General features: G+C 46.4%; 1 protein-coding gene across 1 annotated transcript; it reads left to right on the top strand.

The window, feature by feature from the left end:
• The first annotated feature begins 3,390 nt into the window (after positions 1-3,390).
• Positions 3,391-16,825, top strand: UMOD (uromodulin). The gene is made up of 10 exons (XM_020899536.2): positions 3,391-3,484; positions 4,610-5,386; positions 5,483-5,590; positions 6,800-7,008; positions 7,950-8,098; positions 10,379-10,624; positions 13,489-13,651; positions 14,242-14,323; positions 15,469-15,510; positions 16,611-16,825. The coding sequence occupies exons 1-10, from the start codon at positions 3,391-3,393 to the stop codon at positions 16,670-16,672; spliced, it is 1,932 nt and encodes a 643-aa protein (XP_020755195.2). The 3' UTR covers positions 16,673-16,825.
• The last annotated feature ends 1,231 nt before the right edge of the window (positions 16,826-18,056 follow it).

Below are 18,056 nucleotides of genomic sequence, written 5' to 3'. Positions count from 1 at the left end.
ACTGGCTGTTTTGCATATGAAAGGCATGCTCTCAGGAATATGATGTTCCTAGAGGTATCGAGGTGTATCTCCAATGCTACCTCTAGGCATTAGTTCACCCTCAGTAGGGCAGTCCCTCCAGAATCACCAAAGTTTCAAGATGTAAAGGCATCAAACACAAAAGCTTGAATAATGTGGTTGGCTATTAGACTTAAGAATAGTCTCAGCCCAAACTCCCTATTTTCCTACCCAAGATCTCTGCTCAGACAACTTTAGGAGCTACCTGGAGCTCCATCTTTAATCCTTTAAAGACACCCAGACTTAGGTTTTGACAGAGCCTCATGTTCTGTCATGAGGCTCTCAGACAACCAGAAATGACATTCACCATCTAGGATTGAGAAAAAAATATTAAGAACTTTTATTTTCTTCTTAAGTTATAGCAAAGGGAAAAAATCATTCATATGGGGGAAAAACGGGCAAAGGATACAAACAGTTCAGAAAAGAATAAATAGGAAAAAAATGAAAAGATAACTTCCTTTTTCATCAAAGAACTGCAAAAGTAAATAACAATGAGATATTTCTCACTTTTCCACAAAGAGGAAAGTTAATGTCCAGGGTGGCTGAGAACATCACTGGGATTGTAAACTAATTGTTACAGATCTCTCTGGGGTGCTGTTTGGGAAGAAAACTGTGCTTCCTCTTTTCCTATGAAATTCCCCTGAGGAGGTGAGTGAGCCACTGCTGATAGTCATCCAACCACTAAGCCAGACAGGAGAAAGCCCTCAAAGAGTCGATGCTGTGGATCACTGCCATATTTCCTGCTCAGCCTGAGTTCACATGCACCTGATTTTTCTCAATATGGCATTATCATTAATGTGGAATTAGGTCAGGAGACATAAGGTTGAACCAAGCCCTGTCATTCTCTACCCCATGACTGCACATCATCAAAGCAGCATTGGCTGTGATTCCCACAGATGGTACCATTGCTATATGCCTTAACTTGCATCATCTCCTTTAATGGCCATAACAATTCCAGGACACAGGTATTCTTGTTTTACAGATGATGAAAATTACCTCAGGAAGGAAAGAAGTGAGCCCACTGGCACACACACAAAAAAAATTGCTGACCAGGACTCAGATAGACTGACTCCAAAGTCAGTCTGTTCATTTACAAAATTATCTACTTCTCAAGGACCTTCCTTCATGGGAATTCAAATTTCTTGATTCACAGAGCATCTGGTCCAATGATGTCTGAATTATCTTCTGTCTCTGACCTTCAGCCATTCTCAGCTCCTTTCCTGCTCACATCTGGACCCCAGGGGAGCTGGCTAAACCTGTGAGGATGGAATTTGCTTTGGAATTGAGTGGCCGTAAGTACACATCCCAGTGGGAACGATGAATACCCCTTTGCTCCTGGAGCAGCCTGGCTTCAGATTCTGGCCTTTGCTTGGCTCCACCTTGTGCTTTTCAATGACCAAGAAAAGTCCAGGCCCTTGGAATTGTTTACCCAGTTAATTTCTAACTAAACAACCTCTTGTTGCCAAAAGATATAAAACAGAGTCCTTTAATTGTGGGCACAACTGTGACCCCCAATGTCAATCATTTGGGGTCTCTACCTATTAGGGAAAAGAACAACAACCACCTCACAGCCTAGAAAAGGAAAACACTGTGTCAAAGGGAAAAATATTCCACCCCCATTAAAATAATTAAGAAACAGCAGAGGATAATTGGAGGAGAGATTGCCAGTGGGGGACAGATGTATATATATAGAGATATGAAAGTCACCTACTTGTAAAAGGATTAATTCTACCTTTCTGGTTTCAGGTAAGGCTGACTGCAGCTCTCACTTCTCCTAGCCACTTCTCCCATCTAGTCTTTGCTGGCTCCCATTCTGTTTGAGGGATGGGGGTCTGGAAATGAAGAGATTGGACACTTAAATCAAACCTAGGATAAGTTGTTACTCGGCTGACTATTGACTTTAAGGGCTTTGGTAAATCAACTTGCCTCTCTTTGATCTTGCACTTCCCTAACAACAACGACTACAATCTTTCCATTTGTTCAATGCACATGAGTGAAGTTCCTATTATATATCAGGCATTGGGGATGGATAGAGCAGTGAACAAGAGCATCTGCTCTGAACCTGCTTTGCACATATCATCTTTGTTAATACCGGGACGACAATATGCAGTCAGTCCATTATTAGCCAAACTATAGTTCACAACCCATTAGTGGATTATAGAATCATTTGTGGGTTACATTCAGAATTTTCTTTTAATTAGATACAATAGGATATATCAGCAAGGAATGCACATAGTAATGGTAAGAATTGTTTTATAAAACATTTATTTCATGTGTGCATGTGTGTGTATGTGTACAAGCAACTGTACTGGATCATGGCATAAAATATTTTCCTTATAGCAGATCACGGTCACAAAGGTTTGTAAACCTTTGTTTACAGGTTCTTTACTAACAGGAGACTTCACACTGAGCCTGATGCATTGTAGCCACTCAGTCTGTGCAAGCAATAATCTATTGCATAGATGAGGAAACTGAGTCTTAGTGAATTGAAATACATTGCCCAATGTCACATGTGAGTTTACCAATCATAGTGATTGGTAAAATAGGGGTTCAAATCCTTGTTGCAGCCTCCAGGTCCTATACTTTTAACCGCTATGCTACCTTATTTTGCAACTATAAGAATTGGGGTATTAGTAGATTATTTTGCTGGGTGAGTGAAATAATATATGAGCACTCTGGAAACATTAAAATACATTATGAAGGTTAATCACCTCTCAAGCTGCTTATCTCAAGCCACTTCTTTACAATACACCAATTGCATGAAGTCAGGAATCTTGTCTGTCATTTGGTTAATAGCTTCCCATTTGGCACATAGTAACTACTCAATAAATATCTGTTGAATGAATAACTGCATTTAGGAAAGTTCAAAGTTTTCCATGAGGGGATTAGGAGTTGACTGTTAAAAAACCCAAGGTGCCTCCAATAAAATGGTGAGTCCAGAACATCTCCCCACTACCCCGCCCCATCTTGCAGGTTCCTGCTCCAGATGAGAGACTCAGCTCTTTCAAATGCACTGAGACTTGGGGAGCTGAGGCTGGGATGTGGTGGGAATTAAGAGTAAGGCCACAGAGGGGAAATCTTTACCAAAGCAAGGACCACAGCACTACACACTTTTTGTCCTTCACATAAATGGCATCTCCTGGACTTGCACAGTGCACAACCAAAGCACTTTCCCAACTGTGGGGAAGGGAGTTCCATCATGTATTTATCTCATTTGTCTCTGTTCACAGGACTTCAGGGATCAGGGACGGGGAGGAAATCTCAAGAGGCCAGCCTTTCCTTGTCTTTGGGAAAGTCTTCCCAGAACAGAAGAAGCTGTGAGGAGCAGAAAGGATGAAGTGTCTTTTCTCTCCGACCTTGATGTGGATGGCAGTGGTGGTGACCTCTTGGGTCATCATACCTGCAGCAACTGACACCTCATCAGCAAGTGAGTGCTGTGTGTGTAGAGAGCAGTGTCACCATTAGCAGAAGAGGTCTCAGTCCCTCTCCTTTTAAGCTTGGGATTTGCATAGTCTTTATTCTAAATTCGTTTCTTATACTTTAATGTACATAGGATTCACCCAGGAATTTTACTAAAATGCAGATTCTGATTCAGTAGACCTGGGGTGGGGCCTGAGACTCTGCATTCTAACAAGCTCCCAGATGATGCTGATGGTGTGATCCTTGGATCACATATTGAGAAACCAAAGTTTAGAACATCACTAAGCCCCCCTGGCACTTTACTGAAAGGTCAAGAACACACTCAACCACACGAGAGATGTGAACATATCTGGGTGGTACCCAAAGACATCCCCTTTCATACATAAGTGACCCTTCCATTGGGTTGCACATTGCTATTAGCTTTTTCTTGGAGAAGGGAGCTAGATACCTCTACACAAACCCCAACTGGAGTTCTCTGGAGCAGAGTAAATACCATCATGTCATCGTGGAGCACACACACTGTGGTCCTGCAACCTCGATTTGAGTCCTGGCTCTGCTGCTTACCAATGAAGCAAGTAGATTAAACCTTCTGAATCTTAAGTTTCCTCACCTTTAAAATATGGCTAAATACAAAAGTCATTTTCCAGGGCCACTGGAGAGGATTCTGTGAGACAATGGATAGAAAATGCCTATCCCAGTGTCTGGCATATCCTAAGTGCTTGATAGATGACATCTTTACTATTATCTTTATTATTGTCACAGAAGAACACACGAAGTGTGGGTACTATTGCTAGGTAGAGAGGGGGGCCAAGGGAAGGAGATCTGAGCAAAAGGCATAGAATATATCAAGTTGGGGAAGGGGTGACAGGGTTCCCTAAATCCTTACCGAAGTGTCAAGAACTCTGCATTTTTCCTCTGGGGGTGGAAAGGTGGATGTTTGAAAAGATGATACAGCTTGAATGCAATGCTTAACACAAGAATGCAGGTGGGTGTTTAGACATCAGGGAAGGTTGATTTGTTTCTTTGGAAGGGGGTCTGCTCTGTCTTAAAGAACCCTAAGGACCATGGAAAGTCTCTTGGTGAACAGTGGCCTAGCGACCCCCACTCTGAATCTGGGTTTTTCTGTCTGCAGAAAGCTGCTCTGAATGTCACGCCAACGCCACGTGTACGGTGGACGGGGCTGCCATGACCTGCGCCTGCCAGGAGGGCTTCTCTGGCGATGGCCTCGAGTGTGCGGATCTGGACGAATGTGCCATTCCGGGGGCACACAACTGCTCCACCACCAGCAGCTGCGTGAACACGCCGGGCTCCTATACGTGCGTCTGCCCCGAAGGTTTCCTCCTGAGCTCGGAGCTCGGCTGCGTGGACGTGGACGAGTGTGCAGAACCAGGGCTCAGCCACTGCCACGCCCTGGCCACCTGTGTCAATGGCGAGGGCAACTACTCGTGCGTGTGTCCCGCGGGCTACTGGGGGGACGGGAGGCACTGTGAGTGTTCCCCGGGCTCCTGCGGGCCCGGGCTAGACTGCGTGCAGGAGGGCGACGCGCTCGTGTGTGCTGACCCGTGCCAGGCGCACCGCATCCTGGACGAATACTGGCGCAGCGCAGAGTACGGCCCCGGGTACGCCTGTGATGTCAGTCTGGGCGGCTGGTACCGCTTCATGGGCCAGGGCGGCGTGCGCCTGCCCGAGACCTGCGTGCCCGCCCTGCACTGCAACACGGCCGCGCCTATGTGGCTCAACGGCACGCACCCATCGAGCGACGAGGGCATCGTGAGCCGCGTGGCCTGTGCGCACTGGAGCGGCGACTGCTGCCTGTGGGACGTGCCCGTCCAAGTGAAGGCCTGTGCCGGCGGCTACTACGTGTACAATCTGACGGCGCCCCCTGAGTGCCATCTGGCTTACTGCACAGGTGAGCGGGTGTCTCCCAGCAACCCCACCCTGGGCCCTGTGGGCGCCCCGAGAGCCTGGAGCTCATCCTTTTTGACTATATCTGTGGCCCCTGCAGACCCCAGTTCTGTGGAGGGGACGTGTGAGGAGTGCCGTGTGGACGAGGACTGCAAATCGGATAATGGCGAATGGCACTGCCAGTGCCAACAGGACTTCAACGTCACTGGTGAGGCCGGAGGGGAGGCGGGGTGGTGCTCAGAAATGCCAGGGACCTGGGGAGGGACACATTCCTGTGTGTGAATTAGGGGCCTGTGGGGATGACCCAGGGAGTGCATCTTATCCAATCTGTGTGGAAAGTCAGGCCAGTAGTACCCATTAAAATCAGCAAGAAGCTCTCTGGGTTCCTGGAGTCTCCCCTTGGTTGACCCATAAGTTCCCAGAGCTTGAGGAACAACCCCACCCCCAGGCTTGCTTCTGAGGCCCCCAACACCTGGATGGATAAGCAGGAGGTTACCACCTGTTGGCCAAAGGCTAACCTGAGCTGTATTCCCACAGCACAAGAACACAGGCCTGGCCAGCAGCCTGTGGTTTCTTGGACTGGACCCTCCACTGACCAGCTGAGGACCCTGAGCAGGGCCCCGGCCATCTCTAAACCTGTTTGCCTGTATACATAATGACTGAAGCAGGCTAGTGTTTCCCAAATTCCAATCTTGGTTTTAGTCACAACCTTCTTTTAAGTAAACTTGGGCTGTTGAAGTTCACTACTGTGACTTATCTGTGGCAAGTAACACCTTAGATAGGCAGTGGCTAATAATGAATACAATGAAAGTGTTAAATTTCAGCAACTATGTAATACTTTAATTTAAAAAATCTAACTGGATCTCTTTATATGCTGCAAATACTTAACCAGAGGTCTGCTCTCTGTGGTTTCAAGGAAAATTAGCAAGTGTATGGTGTTAATAATAAAAACAGTAAATCTTGAGGACTGTCCCCTTGATATAGAAAGGATGGAAAGAAATTGCCATTAACTTATTAGCTTTGTTTGCTTGTTATTTGTTTTGTTTTACTAGGATTCAATGTTATTTAATGCTGGGGCTGTGGAGTCTGGCAGGCTACAGTCTGTCCCTAGAGTTGCAAAGAGTTGGACATGTCTGAATACACAGAGAGAGCAGTGAATGACCCAAATGTGTTACTTTTCTTTGCATACAGCCTATGCTTAGGGTAACATGAGCTGGTGGTTAGTTACACGGATCCATCCAGTGATGCTGGGAACCCAGTCTCATGCCTCCACCTCTCTGAGAGGGGAGACCACAGCATGATTCTGGGTACCCCCGGCTGGTGGCCAACCCGGCTAGCTGGACCCGGGCCCTGGGGATGTGCTTAACCCTGAGCTGTGGTCACAGGCCTCCAATCCTGCCTTCCCTGACCGTTTCAGATCTCTCCCTCCTGGAGCGCAGGCTGGAATGTGGGGTTGATGACATTAAGTTGTCCCTGAGCAAGTGCCAGCTGAAGAGTCTGGGTTTTGAGAAGGTCTTCATGTACCTGCACGACAGCCAGTGCTCAGGCTTCCCTGAGAGGGGTGACCGGGACTGGATGTCTGTGGTGACCCCAGCCAGGGCTGGCCCCTGTGGGACAGTGATGACGGTACGTTCTGGCCGGTGTGGGGTAGGGTCGGAGCACTGCCTGGGTCAAGCCCAGCCCCACCACTTACTAGCTGAGTGAACTGGGTGAGTTATTTAACCTGGATGTGGCTCAGCTTCCTCTGCTGAAAATGGACTGATAGTAACTCCTTCATAGGGTTAGGAGAGTTAAAGGAGTTACTATGTGCAAAGTGATTAGGACAAGTGACTGGCACAAAGTAAATGCTCAATAAATGTCAGTTTCAAATAAAGAGGACAATCCATAGTGATAGTTCCCTGTTTGACAGATGGGAAAGGTAGTGCCCCAATAGGGCAATGACTATTCTAAGCCAGTAGGTATCAGCACTGAGTTCAGAAGCAGATCTGTTTGTCTCTGATGGTTCCTGGGAGGCAGGGTCTGCACCTTCAGTGTTCAGAGAGCCAGGGCCTCAGCTACAGAAGCCTCCTTCAAAAGAACCCAGAGGTAAACATCTGTGTGAGTGGGTTCTGCTTCCTTGCATCTCCCTCATCCTGCACAGAGAAAAAAAAAAGACACAAGAAACAAGGAAATAATTGTCATTTGCCAAATATGACTTTTTGACGATCTATCATTAATGATGACTCAGAATGTGATTTTTAGTCTTTTGGCATGTGCGAGAGGAGGCATGAAATGATGGGAAGAGTCCAAGCTTCTTAGACCCCCTGTACCATGGATAAGTTACCCAGTTCCCACGAACTTCCATCTATATTAGGGAGGTGGTCATCCTGCCTCTCAGGGTCATTGAAGGATCCATGCAATGATGCAGTCGGGACATTCAGCTTGGGCGGGGGGCACCTAGCTCATGACTCATGCTCATGGAAATTGGGAGGGCACTTTCAGCAGTTTCAATGCCTTTGGTTTTGAAGCCTACTCAGATTCTATGCCTTTTCTGCTCTTCCTCCCCCCACCTTCCTACTCCAATATAGAGGAATGAGACCCATGCCACATACAGCAACACTCTCTACCTGGCAGATGAGATCATCATCCGTGACCTCAACATCAGAATCAACTTTGCATGCTCCTATCCCCTGGACATGAAAGTCAGCCTGAAGACCTCGCTGCAGCCAATGGTCAGGTGCGGCCAGAGGGGGTCCCCAGTGTCCCTAGCCAACTCCACCCCACAAACCCTTGGCCACCAGGACCTCAGCTTCTCTGTCAGCTGCCACCAATAAGCAGTTTATTGGAGGCAGTCAGCTGGGAGGCAGTGTTGGACTCCAAAAAGAGTCCATGAGGAGCCCAGCTAGGAAATCTGGAGCCCACTTTCAAATCCTGGCTCTATCACACAAATGGCTTTGGGAAATTGATAGCCCTATTCTAGGCATCAGTCGTCTTGTATGTGAAATGGATTTAGCAGTAATGTACTGTCTTTCTTAAAAGCATAAAAGTGCTCTGCAGAGGTGAAACCAATATTAAGGTCCCTGGTTTATCTGAGGCGTAGGGAGATTGGACCAGAGGAAAGAAGGGAGGCATTCTCAGTCCCTGCTGTGGGACTGGGCAAATCGTGCCCCATGTTTGGACCTCAGTTTCTTTCTCTGTAAATAGGAGAAATTTGAATAAAGAGGGGTTTACAAATTATGCTTTTGGAGTGTGAAGGTCTTTAAGGAGGTGATTCGGGGATGTGAACCAGAGAACTTTTTAAATTTTAATTTTATTTTTTTAATTGAAGTATAGTTGATTTACAGTGTTGTGTTAATTTCTATACATTCTTTTTTTATATTCTTTTCCATTATGGTTTATCATAGGTTATTGATTCTAGTTTCCAGTGCTATACAGTAGGACCTTGCTGTTTATCCATTCTGTGTATAATAGCTTAAATTTGCTAACCCCAACCCCCCCACTCCATCCCCACTTCCCCTGAGAGCCACAAGTCTGTTCTATATATCTGTGAGTCTATTTCTGTTTCATAGATTGCTTCATTTGTGCCATATTTTAGATTCTACACGTAAGTGATATCATATAATATTTATCTTTCTCTTTCTGTCTTTACTTAGTATGACAATCTCTAGTTTCTTCCATGTGCTGCAAATGGCAGTATTCCATCCTTTTTTATAGCTGAGTAGTATTCCATTGTGTATATGTACCACATCTTCTTTATCAACTTTATTACTTAAAAAAATAAAAGGATCCTGTTGCTAAATAAACTTGAAAATTTCTGAATAGGATGAATCACAAGCCAGTGATGCAGATACTGGGAAAAAAATAATAGTTGTGATAATAGCAAGTGTTTATCAAGAGCTGACCATATGCCAGGCATTGTGCTAAGTGCTCTACATGGAACGCCTCATTGAAATCTTAGCATGGCCTAGAAGGTGTTAGTATTATTATTGAAATTGAAGTTCAAAGAAAGTTTAGTAACTTGTCCAAAGTGGTAGGTGATAGTAAGTTACAGAGCTGAGATTCAAACCCGGGCCATCAGGCATAGAGCCTCCACTCTACCATAACCTCTTCTTTGAAGCTTGTCCATGGGCATGTGTTTCCTGGGCCAGCCAGACTTGGGGAAGGGCACCTGATGCTGATGAAGGTGCTCGGCTGACTTGAAGGAAGACAGTTGCTCCTTGTCTGCCTCTGTGTGGAATATCACCTGGCCAAGAAGTGCTCTGGAGCAATGTGGCCATGTCTCAGACCCAATAGGTTTCAGGGAACAAAACATCTGTATGCAGATCTCTCTCTGGCTTAAGCTAGAAATCTCACCCCAGTCAAACACCAAGTCCAAACAAATAACCCAGTACTCACCTCTAAAGTGGACTTCCGCATTACTGTTCTCATGTACCCCCTTTCCTGGGGCATCAGTCCTTCAGTATCCTTTGTAGGATAATCCCCATGGAGTTGCCATCAGTGTGGCTATTTTTAATGTGATTTAAAATAATGCATTTTAAAAATCCTAATCTTCTGCTGTAGGTGGAGCCAGAACTCTAAGGCCTGTAGGACTCATAGCCCATCTTTAAAAACTGTTCTATATTAAGATAAAAAAAAGGAATCTAGGTGATTCCCTTGGGAATGTGTTTGCTGCACTTCTTGGATGCAAGGGCCACCATGTGAGGGGGTGGACATGGTACAGAAAAATATGATCTCTGGATCAGAAGCAGCAGCATCACCTGGGAGCTTATTAGAAATGCAGAACCTTGAGCCCTATCCCAAAGCTACAGATCCAGAATCTGCATTTCAACAAGATCCCTAAGAGACCTGTGTGTGATTATTGTGTTTTGCAGAGCAATGGTTGGTGGATTCCAGTCCTGTTGCTGGATAAAAATCCAAATAACTGCCAGGGACTGCCCAGGAATGCAGATCAGAGAGAGTGGCCTATCTGTTGCTGTTTTTGGTTCTGGTTCTCTCACCAGCCTCTCTCCCCCTGCAGCGCCCTCAATATCAGCATGGGCGGGACCGGCACGTTCACCGTGCGGATGGCACTTTTCCAGAACCCTGCCTACACACAGCCCTACCAAGGCTCCTCTGTGACCCTGTCCACCGAGTCGTTTCTCTACGTCGGTACCATGCTGGATGGGGGTGACTTGTCCCGGTTTGTACTGCTCATGACCAACTGCTTTGCCACGCCCAGCAGCAATGCCACAGACCCCTTGAAATACTTCATCATCCAGGACAGGTAAGGCCCGTTGGATGGAATTTGGGGCCAGGGAGGGTCTTTAGACTTGGATGGGTACAAAGTACATCTTCACCTTCATTCACCTCTAGCTGAAATTTAGCACTGGCATACGTTATGATATAGGCAACAAGCCAGAAAAGTATTAGCAGGACATTTGAAGACATTTATACAAGTCATTTGGAGAAGGCAATGGCAACCCACTCCAGCACTCTTGCCTGGAGAATCCCATGGACGGAGGAGGCTAGTAGGCTGCAGTCCATGGGGTCACACAGAGTTGGACACGACTGACGTGACTTAGCAGCAGCAGCATACAAGTCAGTATTTTTAGTTACTTTATTATAGTATTAGAGTTTCTACTAGATCTTATTATCTGATATATATCAAATATATGTACTTGTAAATATGTAGATATCTATATCTAGATATGTAAATATATAATGTATTAAGTTTAATATTTTAAGAATTATATTTAATTGGTTTTCTTTATTATCTTATGTAGTTTACTGTATGCATTTAAAGCATTACTTTTGAGGAGGAATGCATGGGCTTCACCAGATGGCAGAGGGAGGTCTAGGATTCAGAAAAGGATGAGGAACCTGATGGAAAGGCAGGCCCTGGACAGGAGAAGGCTGGCACTTGGCTGGGAGTACAGAAGAGGCATGGTTAGGCAAGGGTCAATTGAAACAGGGAGGACACAGATGGACTACTTTTGACTCAAGCACATTAGGGAAACATGAACCACACTGTGAGAAAGTAGTTCACATTTTCATTCATAAATCGAACAGATATTTTTGGAAGCTCATTGGGTGCCAGGCTATGTGGATAACAGTGAATAGAAGAGACAAAAGTCTCTGCACCCTTATAGCTGATATTCTAAGTGGGAAGATCAACAATTAAACAAAAGTACCATCCATGGCATGCTAATGATGATGGGGCTTTAGAGACAAAAATGAAGTAGGGAAAAGGGAGGGGATTTGCTGTTTTTAAGAGTGCAGTCAGAGAAAGCATTCCCAGGAGACCCTGACCTATTTCTGTCTCAGTTCTCTTAGAATCTGCCTGGTCGTATCAAGGGGAAAAGGTTCAGTTGGGTGCTCTTCTGGTGTTCACACTTCTGTTATTTGCTAATCTCCCTTTACAACAAAAGAAAAGGAGAACAGAAGTCTTTTGGGGGTCTTTTACAATCAACAGTGTTGAAGTAAAATGTAATAGCAGTGTCTGACTGTGTTTGTATGGTCGTGTTTTATTTATGGCAAGTAATGTGCTGTGTTCTCAGCCGTTCAATTCTTTGTGACCACACGGACTGTAGCCTGCCAGGCTCCTCTGTCCACGTTAAGTCTGCAGGCAGGAGCACTGAAGTGGGTTGCCATTTCCTACTCCAGGGAATCTTCCTGACCTCAGGACGGAACCCTCATCTCTTGCATCTCCTGCATTGGCAGGTGGAGATTCTTTATTTTTTTTGCCACCTGGGAAGCCCTGGGTTAGGTATTTGTGGTCATGATCTTTTTAAAAAATAAATGTATTTCAACAAAAAAGTATGTAAATTTAAAGAAAATAGTAATAGTAATATAATAATGTAAAATAATAGTACAAATATTGGTAAACTGGAAAACATTCAGGGCGGTGGTTTCTGTATAAGGCTAAAAAAACTAAAATTTGAAAAATGCTGATGTGATCTTGACTGGGACATCATGGAGACTTGGGTTCATAGCATGGGTTTGCTGTTTCTTAGTTCAAGACACAAGTCAGCTCATCTATCTGAGTATTTATGTTCTCATATGTGAAACAGGCATGAAGAAAACCTACTGTGCAGGGATTTTTAAGCTTTGTTTTTTTTCTTCTGAGTATAAAGGTAGAGCATGTGCATTGTGAAAAGCTTACAAAGTCTTGAAAACGAAGCATGAAGAAATGCTGGCTGTGGCCCTGTGTGTCTGCCATGGCATGGGTGGGAGCCGGGCTGAGGACTGCCAGTCTGTGAGACACTCAGAATATCACAGGGGTGTAAGGAGGAGATAAGTTGCGGAGGTGCTTGGGGGCTGGGGGAGACACGTAGGCGCCTTACTTGGGTTGACTGCCTGGGGCTGCCAGGGGCAGTGCTGGCTGCCACTCCCTCTGGTTTTTGGAAGGTGGGTCCCCTTAACCACAGGGCTTGTCTTTTGCCAAATGGAGTCAGATTTGAATTGTGGGGGACACAGACCAAAGTGAACACCATCCTGAGGAGTTCCCTTCTCGGTCTGACGCCTCCAGCTCCCCTTTTTAAGTCCATTTTGAGCGGATAGTGTCAAAGAGCAGATGGGGTGCCTGATTTGCCTGCTCAGGGTGCCTGCATGCCCTGATCCAGCCCAGTACACGTGAGTCTCTGGACATGCAGTTTTGAGTTCCTATCTGTGTGTTTGAGTGGGCTGGGTAATAATGTGTGCTGATGAGCATACACACAGCCCAGTTTGCCCAGCGGCCTTCAGTGCTGAGATGTTTCCAATGTGAGAATTAACACCAGGCACTAGGAGGCAGCCAATAAATGGTAGGTAATGACTCCTGAATGCCATTTCCTGGGAAATCAGAAAGTGCTTACTTAAGGATAGTTTAAGCTCTGAACTGATTACATTTGTATTTTAGAGTCACATACATGTAGCACCTATTGTATGGCCCATGCTGACAATTTAACTCATTTAATAGTCGCAGCTATCTTTATGATGCAAGCTAAAATTATTATTCCTCACACATAGATAGGGCAACAGGCTCAGGGAGACTGAGTAAATTGCCCATAGTCACACAGCTGATAAGTGATAGAGTGAGATCCGAACCCAGGAAGCCTGGCCCCAGAGTGTTTGCACAACCAACCATGTTATGTGATGTGTGCTTCCCAGATGTCCACGCACTGCGGACTCAACCATCCAAGTGGAGGAGAATGGGGAGTCCCCTCAGGGCCGGTTTTCTGTGCAGATGTTCCGTTTTGCTGGAAACTACGATCTGGTGTACCTGCATTGTGAAGTGTATCTCTGTGACGCCGTGAATGAAAAGTGCCGACCTGTGAGTCAGACCCCTCTTCCCTCAGTCTGTTTGCCACACCCTCACACCCAGCTGAAGACACTTGGCCACAGGTTAAAAGAAAACAAACATCTCTGCCGTATTTTCATTTTAGTGCAGGGGTAGACAGAGCGATGAGATGAGGCTGGCCTGGCCAGACAGGAGACTCGGCTGTGGGGCAGCTGGGTGAGATCAGGGCGCTGCAGCAGGCTGGTAAACCTCTCACTTATCTTCAAGCTTGTGTGCTAATAGCAGAAACTGACATTTTTAAGCATTGTGTATGACTTGCGTGTGTTAACTTTTTGATACTTCACAACAACTCTATAAGGGAGGTGTTTTACCAGCCCCCTTTTCCATATGGGGAGAGGCTTAGAAAATGTAAGTGACTTTCCTAAGATCATACATCTAACAAATGGCAGAGCTGGGACAGAAACCCATGTATACAGTTCTCCTAACAACCCCTGCCTCTACCATCCTCAAGTCCCAGCCCAAGGCAAGAGGTTGCTCTTACAAAGGGGGCACCCAGGTTTCCACGGCAGGGCCTCATCCAGTCTCTCTTGTGGAAAGGTTTCTTTGTCACCCTTTCCCTGCAGACCTGCCCTGAGACCAGATTCCGCAGTGGGAGCATCATAGACCAAACCCGGGTCCTGAACTTGGGTCCCATCACACGGAAGGGTAAGAAGGCCACTCCCCTCTCCATGTTCCCGGTGAGAAATGTTCTCTGGAGATGAGGAGAGCTGAGAGAACCTGGCACTTGGGATCTTACCGGGATCTGAAGAACCGGAGCAAGTAAATCCTGTGAGGCGAGGTAGTCTATAAGTTGCCTTCCTCCTGCAGGTTCTCATTCATCGCACAGCTGTCATCTCATGCCTGCCTTGTGCCAGGCCTTGTGTTAGTGGCTGGGGTCTCAGAATGAGCAGCGATGGGTACAAGCCTGGCTCATGTGCCACTTATGGACCCGTAGAGGAGACATCATTTAAATAATCTTGTGTCTTTGGAGTTGTGATAAGTGCAGGCGTGAAGATGGATCAGGAACTCTGAGCTCTTGCCGCAGGGGAAGCAGACCTAGTTTGGAGGATTGGGGGAGAAAGGAAGTGAGGTTTGGAAACTGAGAAAGGATTAAGTAACAGGGGTCAGGAGAAGCGGAAAAGAGGGAGGCATCCCAGGGAGAGAGTAGAGAGTGAGCAAAAGGCCTGAGCAGGAGGGAACCCAGGGTGCTAGAGGAGGAGGAGAGGTTGGTGTGGGTGAGCTAATGGAGGTGGGGGACCAGACCACGTGAGGCCTTATCAGTTCAGTTCAGTCGCTCAGTCTGTCCGACTCTTTGCGACCTCATGAACCACAGCACACCAGGCCTCCCTGTCCATCACCAACTCCTGGAGTTTACCCAGACTCATGTCCATTGAGTTGGTGATGCCATCCAACCATCTCATCCTCTGTTGTCCCCTTCTCCTCCTGCCCTCAATCTTTCCCAGCATCAGGATCTTTTCAAATGAGTCAGCTCTTCGAATCAGGTAGCCACAGTATTGGAGTTTCAGCTTCAACATCAGTCCTTCCAATGATAGTACTTCTCTTTTTTCTTCTTCTCCTCCCCCTTCCCTTTCTCCTTCTTCTACTTGAATTATAAATGACATGTAGTTCTTGCTAAGGTTTTGGGCCCTTTTTCCTGAAAGTAGACGGCAGCCCCCGAGGGATCCAAAGCACCGGAGTGAGATGATCAAATTGGGGTTTCAAAAAGACCACACTCTGGCTGCAAAGAAGAGCAGATGGAAGGGGCTTCTTCCAGGCTTCCCATGCGCTGATCCTTCTGTTTCTTCCCACAGGGGGCCAGGCTGCAGTGTCAAGGGCTGCTCCCAGTAGCTTGGGTAAGTTCAGATCCTCTTTGCACAGGGATTTGACCAAAACCTCCGTCTGGGGCTTTTATCTGTTGGCCTAGGGTGTCCTGGAGTGCCCGGCCTACTTGGCCTGAGCTCTGAAGAGGTGACTGCGTTTGTGGAAGTGTTGGACCTGGGTCTGCACATGTGCACACACACCTGTGCTGTCCCATGACAGTGCACATGGACGCAGGCACACACAAACAGGTGCACAAGAGCAAACGTCACCTAGGCTTTTTCAGACACGTCCACGAGGTCACATGCATATAGTCACACTCGCACACAAACATCATGACAGCTGCAGCTGCTTGTGTGTGAATCTGCATATGCAGACATATGGATGCTTGTTACACACTTGGACGTAGTGGACAAGCACGCTGCGTTGTGATCTGCATCTTGGGCATTTCCTGAAGCTCAAGATGTATCTCTAACACCTTTTTCAGGATGTTTGGTGCCAGGATGAACACAGCAGACAAACAAAACACTCTGTTTTCTGCTTCTCCGCTCCTCTGACCACAAAGACCGGAGACCGGCAGCATTTTAATGGCCCTTGACTTTTATGGCCACTGAATTGTCTGAAAATCTGGATAAAAAGTGAATCTGTGTAACTGTTGCTCTGCTTGGCTCTTGGCACCTAGATCTGAGTGGGTTGTTACACCAACCTAGTGTTTGACATGAGCTAGTTCATCCCAGTATCAGTCAGCTCAGTCCTGGAGAGGCAAGAGGCTTGCCCTTTGTGACTATCCCTCAAGGTCACCAAGGTTGAGTAGGTTGGTCACTGCACAGGAGTACCCTTGAGTGGATACCAGCTAGTGCCTGCAGAAAGGCTGCCTTTTTCAGATTGGCCCATCTGGGAGGGCACCTTTTTCTAACTGGTTTTCAGGGCAGATAAAGAAAAAACTTCCTTTTTCTACACTTGATCTTAGCCAAAAGGCCGAGAAGCGATTAAAAACTTCCTTTTTCTAACTGATCTGCTCAGAGAACATGTCCTTTCCTAACTCGTCAGTTTAGAGGAGGCATTTTTTGTTAGTTTTGCACATTAAATGTGCACACCAGTGCTAGGAGCAACCCTATAATCTCTTTCTTTTCAGGGCTCCTGCAGGTCTGGCTGCCTCTGCTTCTGTCGGCCACTTTGACCCTGACGTCTCCGTGATCAGTGGCCAGAAATCTAGTACTCTGTGGCTACCAACTCACTTTCTACTGACTGGCGAGGCAATGCATGCTAGCACTCCACCCGGTGATAAAGGAGCCCACACTTCAGTCACTCTGCTCCTATTTTTCTCCCCTTTAATCTTTGCTACAGAAAAACAGCCTGTGTCTTTAAATGCTTTCTCTCAAAATGGGACTTGTGGTATGTCTGTTCATGAGGTCTCTGTCTCCTTGAAGGATGTTGCAAAATAATAATTAAAAAAAAGCTCAGTCATTGAGTCATTCATTCATTCAACAAGTATTTATTGTGCTCCTGCTCCATGTAGGCACTGTCTGTGGTGCTAAGGATCTGATGGTGAGAAAAACCAGACTCCATTTCTGCCCTCATGGACTTCATGGTCTGGTTACAGACTGGGTTCAGCTCTGGTTTTATGAGCTTAAATAAAATGCACACTGTCTCTGAACTTTATCCATCCATCTATCCTTTCAGTCAGTCAAGAAATATTTGCTGGTCACTTACTATGATCCAAACAATGTACTGGGGATACAGCTGTAAACAATTTCTGCCTTCCCAGGGCTTAAGGCCTGGCAAGGGAAAAAAACTTGAACGAGTAATCATAAGTCTGTCAGGCATTGAAGAAATGGAGGGTATAACAGGAGGCTGCTGCTTCTATATTATGGGGATAATTGTGATACCCTCCCAGGGTTCATTCAGCTTCCCAGAAACATTTATTTGAGCACCCAGTATGTGCCGGGAACTATGTTTGGTGCTAGGAAAGGATAGTCCTGAATAGAATAGACACAGTCCCAGGCTTCTGGAGTGTCACAATCCTTATATAAGGGACTTAGATGGCATGTCCCACCATCCTTTGCACTTCTCTCCCTGCCCAATGCAGGAGAGGTAGACCTGTTTACAAGGACTTGGCAACAAAAACAGAAAGCATACCATTAACTCCATTGAGAGAGGATGTTTTGCAAGGGAGACCTCTACAAGGTTCCTTGGAGGCACAACTGGAGACCGCCCAGGAGACCCAGATATCTCAAGGGGCTCTGGACTTCTTTAACAAGTGAACCAAAGGAAGCTGATGCTCATGGGAAATGTCCACCTTGATGCCAGCTGCTTCCCTGGACCCCAGCTGTGGCTTTCAGAAGAGACCAAGGCCCTGACCCATTTTTAGAACCTCTGATCCCAGGGAAAGCCACACGTGTGTATCAGCAAACAGGGGGCCGTGAGGTCAGCACATCTCGAGTTGAGGAACCTCTTATCACACACAGACATGCACTGAATCCCCACACCCGCTGCCTTTATGTCAGAGCTATGGGAGGACGTCCAGGGTCAGATGGGCCAGCTAGATGTGTGCACAATCTATGCTTTGATTCCGGTGCAA

This window comes from Odocoileus virginianus, chromosome 33 (assembly GCF_023699985.2).
Source record: "Odocoileus virginianus isolate 20LAN1187 ecotype Illinois chromosome 33, Ovbor_1.2, whole genome shotgun sequence".
Classification (NCBI taxonomy): domain Eukaryota; kingdom Metazoa; phylum Chordata; class Mammalia; order Artiodactyla; family Cervidae; genus Odocoileus; species Odocoileus virginianus.
Note: the sequence above shows the minus strand (reverse complement) of the source record. Positions and strands in the feature narration are given on the sequence as shown.